The sequence below is a fragment of the Haliaeetus leucocephalus genome, unplaced genomic scaffold, assembly GCF_000737465.1.
Source record: "Haliaeetus leucocephalus isolate CR32 unplaced genomic scaffold, Haliaeetus_leucocephalus-4.0 Scaffold517, whole genome shotgun sequence".
Classification (NCBI taxonomy): domain Eukaryota; kingdom Metazoa; phylum Chordata; class Aves; order Accipitriformes; family Accipitridae; genus Haliaeetus; species Haliaeetus leucocephalus.
In genome coordinates, this window is record NW_010972953.1 from 8,053,542 (window position 1) to 8,062,771 (window position 9,230).

The window sequence follows — 9,230 nt, forward strand, 5'->3', positions numbered from 1 at the left end:
CACCGTGCCCGCTCCACATGGCGGCGGCCGAACGTCGGGCGCCTGCCGGCCCGCGCGCAGCGCCCCTCCTCCCGCCTCCGGCTCCTGCCCAACCCGCGAGCGCCGCTCCGCCGGCTGGCAGCCAATCGCGGCCCTCCGTCTTCCGGCTCCTTCCAATAGGGGAAGGCCGGGGGGAAGCGGCCGGTGCCATTTTGAGTGCGGGCGCTGCCCGGCCGCCCTCAGGTGAGGGGCGGGGCCCGGCACGGCAGCCCAGCCCAGCCCAGCCCAGCCAAGCCGCTGGCCGACATGCAGCCCGTCGCGCTCCTCCTGCTCTGCCCGCTGGCCGCGGCCCTGTCAGGTAAGGGGAGGCAGCATGTCCTGCTCCCCGGCCGGACGGGCGGGGGGCCCCGAGCGGTGCCCGGCGGCAGCCCCGCGCCCCCCGGTGAGCGTCGGCGTCTCCCGGCGGCGGCAGGGCGCTTCTGGCACGTCACCGACCTCCACTGGGACCCCGACTACGAGGCGGCGGCGGGTGCCGGGCAGGTATGCCCCTCGGCCGGCTCCCGGGCCGTGCCCGCCGCCGGGCACTGGGGCAGCTACCTCTGCGACGCGCCCTGGCGCCTGCTCGCCTCCGCAGTCCGCGCCATGAGGAACCGCCTGCAGCGGCCGGACTTCGTCCTCTGGACCGGGTGAGGATGGGTCGGCGTCCCGCCAGGAGGGGGGAATCTGCTGCCCGGCCACCCCCCCAGCAGCGGCGGTTGGAGGGGCTCTGAACCCGCCACTGGTGGGGCTCTCCTCAGCTCGCCTTCTCCGCCCTCCTGCTGCAGTCCTGGGGGCTGGGGGACGGTGTCTGCCTCGTTAGAGAGATGCTCCTCGGAGAGGAGAAACACCAAATATTCCAGGCATTGACAGTGGGGGTTCTGGGGTCACGCATTGCCCTCAGGCTGTGGCACGGTCCTGCCTGCTCAGAGGGTTGCCAGGCTTTGGATGGGAGAAGGGGCAGCTGGAGGGCTGGGGCTTGTGGGTGATCCAGGCCTCTATGTGGCAACTGTTTTGAAGAGGTAAGGTAAGGATGTGCCTTATGATGCGAAGTGGAGGCTTGGGGGAGAGCATAACTACAACAAGGCCTCTCGACGCCAGCAAGAGGCTCCCAACAAGCCCCAACAGTGAGAAACAGTAAGGTAAGGAAAGGATTGTCCTTCCTTTTCTTTTTAATTGTTGCCAGCCCTGTCTGACTTCACACAAGTTCTGAGTACCTGGAATGCTTGAGGGAATGGGATGTGCTCTTTCTGTTGGTGCACCTAATCCTGCCTGTTAGAGGCAGTGGGAGGAGAGCTTTGCAAAATAGACGTGCAGCATTTCTTCAAACTGTGAAGAGGCATCTGGGAGACTTGTCTCAAAAAGGGTCTGTTTTGCTTTATAAGTATGAAGAGCCTCCCCATGTTTTCTCCTAGTATGGCCTCCAGAAGTGGGCACCCTATTCCACAGGAGGCCTCAAAAGCACTTGCAGACAGTAAAAGTTTATTTTGCGTGATTATTTTAAGTATATATGTCCCCTTGTAACATTTGCTGCTCTTCTAACAGTGCAACATCAACCTGTAACCTGCTGTAAGCTCTAGTCCTAGTTTGTAGTGCTGTTGCCCGACCCCACGTTTTCATTTTCTGTCTCTGCAGATGATTGTTCCTACTGAGAAGTAGTTATCGGTCCTTATGACTTTATGTTGACTTTTCTTTTTCCTTCAAATTATTTCCCCCAATTCTTTGACATCATGTTGAATTTTGATCTTCCTCTTCAATGGGCTTGCTGACAGCCCAGCATCATCTACAAATGCCATAAGTATATTAGTGAAAACATAGAATTGTGTGTCTGCTGCACTTTTAGAGGCATTCCTTTGTTTCATTTTAATGAGAGTTGTTATCCTGCTGTTCAAACAGCTGTGCAAACAGCTTTGCTTCACTATTGCTGATCAGATGTTGACCTGAGATTGCAAAATGCTGTTCCTTGCAATCTTTCTAGTCAGCTTTAGTGCCTATTAAATGCACCGAGGCAGAGTGAGCCTCCATTTCCTATGCTTGTGTACGGATTTTTCAAGGTAGAATAAAGTGGAGCCTGTTTTCACTTTGAGCAATTCCTTGAAACTCCTTCAGTGCCTTGGCCAGTTAACATAGTGCTGGTTCCTGCCCCCAAATGCTTTAACTTTATTTTCTAGAAGGCTCAAAGAAAGAGCAGTAAGCAAGTTTCTCTGCCTTGCTTATGTGGTAGGTTGACCCTGGCTGGAGGCTAGGTGTCCACCAAAGCTGCTCTATCACTCCCACCCCCTCAGCTGAACAGGGGAGAGAAAATATAACAAAGGGCTCGTGGATCGAGATAAGGACAGGGAGACATCACTCAACCAATTAGTCACAGGCAAAACAGACTCTACTTTGGGAAAATAAACTTAATTTATTGCCAATCAACCAGAGTTGGGTAATGAGAAATAAAACCAAATCTTAAAACACCTTCCCCCACCCCTCCCTTCTTCCCGGGCACAGCTTCACTCCTGGATTCTCCACCTACCCTCCCCCTCCCCCCCCCCAGTGGTGCAGGGGGATGGGGAGTGGGCGCTACCATCAGTTCATCACTTCTTGTCTCTGCCGCTCCTTCCTCTTCAGGGGCAGGACTCCTCACGCTCTTCCCCTGCTCCACCATGGGGTCCCTCCCATGGGAGACAATCCTCCATGAACTGCTCCAGCGTGGGTCCCTCCCATGGGCTGCAGTCCTTCAGGAGCACACTGCTCCAGCGTGGGTCCCCTGCAGGGTCACAAGTCCTGCCAGAAAACCTGCTTCATGGGCTCCTCTCTCCACAGATCCGGAGGTCCTGCCAGGAGCCTGCTCCAACGCAGGCTTCCCACAGGGTCACAGCCTCCTTCAAGCATCCCCCTGCTCTGGCATGGGGTCTTCCATGGGCTGCAGGTGGATATCTGCTCCACTGTGGACCTCCATGGGCTGCAGGGGGACAGTGTGCCTCACCATGGTCTTCACCAGGGGCTGCAGGGGAATCTCTGCTCCAGTGCCTGGAACACCTCCTCCCCCTCCTTCACTGACCTGGGTGTCTGCAGGGTTGTTTCTCTCACATGTTCTCACTCCTCTCTCTGGCTGCAGTTGCTGTGCCCCCTGCAATTTTTTTTCCCTTCTTAAATATGTTATCACACAGGTGCTACTACTGTCGCTGATGGGCTCAGCCTTGGCCGGCAGTGGGTATGTCTTGGAGCCAGCTGGCATTGGCTGTATCGGACACAGGAGAAGCTTCTCACAGAAGCCACCCCTGTAACCCCCCGCCACACAAACCCAATACAGCTTATCACTTCAAGCATTTGACCTGTTAGTCACAGACAGTGACTGTGCTGCTTTTATTTTTCTAGAGATGATACTCCTCACGTCCCCAATGAGAAGCTTGGAGAAGAAAAGGTTCTGCACATAATAGAAAATCTGACTTCTCTGATAAAAGAGACATTTCCAGGTAGGATTTGTGGGGATGAGAAGGGGAGGAAGGGCACAGAGTCTCATAAGAAGAGCTTACCAGGGTGGAAAAATGACAGAATTGGAAAGGGGAAAGGCATGGAAGGCCTGTGGTCAATGGGAGTTGTTTGTCCTCTTCCTAGTTGCTGTATGGCATGAGGTGTGTCTGAATTGAGGTGTCTGATTGCGCACTCATTGTTTCAGGTTAACTCACTCAGAAGAGAGGAAAATAAACATTTCTGTAATTAGTCATTAAGACAGAAAAGGCTGCAAGTTTTCCTCACACTTAATCCATGTCAGCAGTGGAGGAAGGAGCGTTATTGGTGGTGAAAGCTCACTGATTCATCTGTAAAGCCATGGCTCTGGGGTGGCTTGTCCCAAGGAGGGATGGTCTTTGCAGTGTTGTAGCGCCAGTCAATGCAACCATATGGCTGTGGTGTGGATGATTCGCTTTTGCAAAGCTCTCAATTCATGCTGTTCTTTCCAAGTCTGTGAGTGTCTCAGGGAGCTTTGGTGCTGAGGAACTCTGAAGCAAGCATGGATTCCTCTGTGCCTCCTTTTCTCTGTCTCTAGATACTAAAGTCTATGCAGCGATGGGCAATCATGACTTCCACCCCAAGAATCAGTTTCCAGGGAAGGAGCACAGGATCTACAACCGAACAGCTGAACTGTGGCGTTCCTGGCTGAATGATGCTTCCACTCCTCTTTTCAGAGCAGGTATGCACCACTGGCTCATGTTGGCAGCTCTCTGGGAGATGGGGGTGGTTAGGAGAATACCATGAATGGTTTTCCCTGCTTCTATGCTCAGAGCAACAGTATTTATAGAGTATTTGCAGAGGAAGGGTCCAATTTAATGCTGATTTCTGGCACTGAGTTCTCCTGCTTGTGAGAAAATAAATTTCTTTATGCTTTACTCTCTCCTGCTTTCCTCGAGTTACTGGAAAGTGTCCCTTCGGAGAATGCTGAGTGGTCAGCTTCAGTGGAATTAAAAAGATCTTTTAAGAAAGCTGCAGCACTTTGGCTCTCTAGAGCTGCCCCGCTCCTGGTACTGCACACTGTCCCCATGCAGGGCCTCCCTTCACTTTGAGAGGCATAAGCATGGCAAGAGGCACATGGGGAAGAGTCACTCCAAATCCCCATCCTGGGGTGGTCAGAGCGCTGCTGGCCCCTTGTCCAGACAGTGACTCTGCTGTGGCTGTTGCCAAGGAATGCTGAGAGGGATGGAAACAAAGGGATCTGGGGTCACAGCAATCAGCGTGACCAGACCTCCAGCTCTTTCCCTGTCGGTTGCATTTTTCAGGAGCTTTCTACAGTGAGAAGCTGCCCAGCCCAAGGACAAGGGGGCGAATGGTTGTGCTCAATACCAATCTGTACTATGACAAGAATAATGAGACAGCTGGTGAGGAAGATCCTGGAGGGCAGTTCCAGTGGCTGGAAGAAACACTGACCAATGCCTCTAGAGCAGGTGAAATGGTATTAAAAGAAATGAATAAGCAAACTCTGTAGAGGGCTTCTCCCAGCCTGGAAGCTCTTCTTGCTCCTGCTCTCCCCTCTGTGCTGTCACAGCACAGTGAGGGAAGTGTGGGCTTTGCATTCAGTGCAACTCCTGCTTTTGTAGGTCTACATTGTGGGGCACGTCCCTCCTGGCTTCTTCGAGAAGAAACGAGGCATGTCCTGGTTCCGGAGTGGCTTTAATGAACGATATTTGAAAATCATGCAGAAGCACCACAGGGTGATTGCTGCCCAGTTTTTTGGGCACCATCACACAGACAGCTTTCGGATGTTTTACAGTGATACAGGTACCGGTTCTGGCCACGCGAGCATTTGTGTGATAGCTCTGCCAATGCCCAGAAAATCACTGTTGATTAGAGTTTTCAGTGGCTGTTAGCTGAATGTAGCTGAGAAGCCAGAAAAGGCTTGTGAAATGCTTTGATCAACAAGAGACAACAGTGGTTCCGATCTCCACCCCCAGCCTGTAGGTCCAGCCCTCCTTCCTGTTTACCTTCCATTTTGTTGTTTCCCCTCAATGCCTTGCAACTTCTTGCCTGCTCCCTATTGATGGGTTTGGACATCAGCTGAGACATAAGGGAGCAGTTGCTAATCTTTGCATTGGGGTTACGGGTAGTGCTCTGGGTCTCCTTTGCTGAGCGTGGTTCTCTTGCACACCCTCACTGCAAGAGTCTTCGACAGCAGTGGAAAGCCTTTTCTCAGCTGCAGCAGTCCCATGTTCAACCCCTGATGCTGTTCAATGTGCTGATCTTTATGTGTGTGCTGTTGTAACTAGGGCTGGTGACAAAGCTGCTGTTTGCAGTGTGATTGGTTCCCGGGGTGCTCACTGCAGCGTGGACAGGGTGTGATACAAGCAAAGGTCCCTATTCATGGGTTGTTTTGCCTTTCTGTTAAGGTTCTCCAATCAATGTCATGTTCCTGGCCCCTGGAGTGACTCCCTGGAAAACAACATTACCTGGAGTGAACAATGGAGCCAACAACCCTGGGATTCGGGTGATTGACTATGATCCAGACACCCTTCAAGTGTTGGTAGGGGATCCCCATGTGCTGCATCCTGCGGTTCTAGAAGAGTACTTTAATTCCTCCATGTGGTTTTAACAGGCAGGACTACAGGACCCAAGCAGCTATGAAGGAGAGGACCCAAACCAAGTTATTCCAGATTCATGTCTAGCACACAAATTTAGTGAGAACATCAGTGAGTGAAGGCAAGGTGACTGCAGTCAGCTGGCCCAGGCCTTTTGCTGGGATGAGTTCCCCGGGGCAGTGCAGGATGGTTTTGTCGTGTTCTTCATGTCTGTAGCTAGTTTCCTTTGATGCTTGTTACTACCCAGGTAATGTGGATTGCACAACTCCTCTTTGAGGACTAACAGACTTGTCAAACTGCCTCCAAAAACTTTTAACCATCTAGAACATTATTTGGGTCCCCCTGCTTGCTAAATTTATTCATTTGTAATGGATCTGAATTTAGGTGAATTGTAGGGGCAGCTTCTGTTTCCTCTGTCTCTTACTTGCAAAGAGGTGGAGGATGGGGTCTTTGTGCCTTTCTTTGCCATGGATAAAGCAGCTCTGTAGATGCTCTGTTTGCATGTTTACAGCATGAGAAATGAGTGTGGAAATACACTGTGGAAGGCTAGGGAGCTAGTGAAGCAGAGGGAAAGACTGAGAACAGAAGTTGTGAAAAACTTTATTTTTTTAGTTTGTTCACGGTTGAGAAAATAACTTCACTCAGTAAGTAACACTACTTAACCTTTGCTTCTGCCAGTGGATAGTGTTGGTAGTAAATAAGAGTGATTTTGAAGCAGGGCATACTCAAACTTCCTGATGTTTGGAGATAAAAGTCAAGCAGAGAAAAGCCATCCCTTCATCCCTTATGAAACAGGATGCTTTTGTGGTGAGTTCTGGAGGCTTTCATCTGAGGTGCCTGTCCCCAGGTTCACACATCTGTAGAAAGCACCTGTCGGGAGGCAGCTCACCCCTTGGGCAGGGAGATGCGCTGCCTGCAGTGAATACATGTGTCTGTGGTGCTGCACACCAGCATCTGGGAGAAGTGGATGATTGCATCCGAGCCAAACATTTCACTCAAGGGCCGATCCTTTCCTGACTTGTCCTTGTTTTGTTTTTCTCTCCCTGTAGGATATGGTGACTTACTACTTGAACCTAACTCGTGCCAACATGATGGCCTCAACGTGGGAGGAAGAGTTCCCAACATGGGAGGAAGAGTATAGGCTGACAGAAGCGTTCCAAGTCCCTGATGGCTCTCTGCGCTCCATGCAAACAGTGTTGGAGAGGATATCAAAGGATCCGCACTATCTGCAGCAGTACTATGAGTTTAACTCTGTCAGATATGACCTCACCCCATGCAAGGAGGCCTGCCGTGTAGATCATGTTTGTGCCATCAGAGAAGTTGATTTTACAAAATACAATGAGTGTGTTAAAACCAGCAGCTCTGCCTCTGCCATCATCAGTGTTCAGCTTTTATTTTTCTGCTTGCTCTTAGGACTTCTTAGTCCCCAGCAAGTGCTGTAATGACTGAGAGCAAGAGAAAATGAAGAGAGCACGAGTTCACGATGCACATGAATTGGCAATTGTGAATGCTTTTGGCATTGAGAACTTACTCTGAAACCAAGACAAAATCAGTGGCTTTACTAAAAGCTCTGTGATGTTGATCTGAAATCTAGAAAAGCTTGATGTATTGGGAAAGGGCAGTGATTGCTACAAAGTCTTTTTGTGCCAGACTGACTTGCATCAGAGAGTCTGTCCCCCTTACGCTGTGACTTCTGAGGTAGTCTCACAAATCAGGTGGAGACCAGGCTTCCCGGTGGACTTTAACTTACCGTGTATGAGAGCTGTGAGCTGCCACTTGTTCCTGAGGAGTCTGCTCCCAGGTGGGTTTCTCATGTTGGCACACGCTTTGCTTCTGGAAAGACCACACAACTGGTGACCTGGAAGGTCTTGTTTTGGTGGCCTTGTACAGCAGCAGCCCTGCCTTCGGTGTATGAGCAGAGCCAGGTGGGATTAGTTCTTCCTTTGACGGTGTATGAACTGCAGCAAGCTTGGGCCATGACTTTCATGTGTCAGTGCCCAAGACAAGGCTCCAGGGCAAGAAGCTTGATTATTATTATTTAAGTTTTTATTTATTTTTTCCCCCAATTGCTAAACATAAACAGCTTTTCCCTTTGTGCTCTCTTAACTTGCATCCACTTAGTTTCTTCCTTCAGCTGGGCATTGCAAGCTGACCTTGAACGCTTTGGTGATTTACCAACCTTGGGCTTTGCTAGCTTGTCTGAGAACCTTGAGGGAACCAATACAAAGTGATGGCATCGGACCCTTTAGGCTTGGGTGAAGGAGACACAAGGAATATTGGTGTTGTCTGTGAAAGGCGGCTCTGGGCTCTCCCGGAGTCTGACACGGCAGAGAGGGAGCTCGCAAGGCAGCAGGGTGTGCTCAGAACACGTGGCCTGAGCACACGAGGGACCCAGAAAGGCACGGGCAGGGTCCGAGAGCGGAGGAGGCTGTGGGGGCGAGGACCCAAGCCCGCCAGTGGAACAGCGTAGGCTGGGCACACAGATGTGGTGGCGTGCCCACTGGGGCGGCTGCGGTGGAACAGATGCGTTGCATCCGAAGAGGAGCGAGGGCGCAGGAGGAACGGCCGCCTGCAGTGCTGGGGCTTCGCGGCCCTGGTTGGCATTTGCCCCTGGTACCGCTTCAGAGCGTGTGTCTGGAGCGGTGTGGCGGGTGCCTGAGGGCAGCTGTCGCCGGTCGTGCCAGGGCGCTCCTGGCCGGCCCTAGGGCAGCCAGTTCGCTGTGGGAGCCTGAAACCGGCCGGGTCCCCTCTGCCAGTGCCTCGGGGCTAGCTGCCCCTGGCTGGGCCCTGTGCCCGTAGCTCCGCTGCACCGGAGCTCCCTGGGGTGAGCGCTGCCCTGAAAGGGAAGAGCGGGGGAGACGCTCGGTAGCGCTGGCCTCAGCCCTGTCCTGAAATCCTCCCGCTTGCAACGGGACTACAAGGCGGACGCTTCCCAGACCCGCTTCCTGGGGTGGCGTCGATCCCCTGGTTTCTTTTGAAGCAGCCTCCTGGGGAGGGGCGCGGGTGGACGCTCGCGTCGAGGGCTGCAGGCCTTCCCGCGGCGGAGGCGGGGGGTTAGCTGCCGTGAAGGACCGGAAAGGTCGCGGAGAAAGCAGTGCCGGCGAGCGCCGGTACGTGGCTCGAGGCCGTGATCTGTCTGGCGGGGGAGTGGTAGAGCCGCCG

At 52.7% G+C, this 9,230-nt stretch overlaps 2 protein-coding genes across 2 annotated transcripts in view; one reads left to right on the forward strand and one right to left on the reverse strand.

The window, feature by feature from the left end:
• RPA2 (replication protein A2, 32kDa) overlaps window positions 1–44 on the reverse strand; it is a 6,300-nt gene extending 6,256 nt beyond the window's left edge. The window contains exon 1 of the mRNA XM_010576264.1: window positions 4–44. Coding sequence (XP_010574566.1) covers window positions 4–19 — 16 coding nt within the window. The 5' untranslated portion in view covers window positions 20–44. The remainder of the gene's footprint in view (window positions 1–3) is intronic.
• Window positions 45–277: 233 nt separating this feature from the next.
• On the forward strand, window positions 278–8,762 carry SMPDL3B (sphingomyelin phosphodiesterase, acid-like 3B). The gene is made up of 8 exons (XM_010576265.1): window positions 278–337; window positions 452–665; window positions 3,379–3,476; window positions 4,049–4,192; window positions 4,776–4,948; window positions 5,094–5,274; window positions 5,880–6,013; window positions 7,118–8,762. Exons 1-8 carry the CDS (start codon window positions 286–288, stop codon window positions 7,508–7,510), a joined length of 1,389 nt encoding a protein of 462 aa, XP_010574567.1. The 5' UTR covers window positions 278–285; the 3' UTR covers window positions 7,511–8,762.
• Window positions 8,763–9,230: the final 468 nt, after the last annotated feature.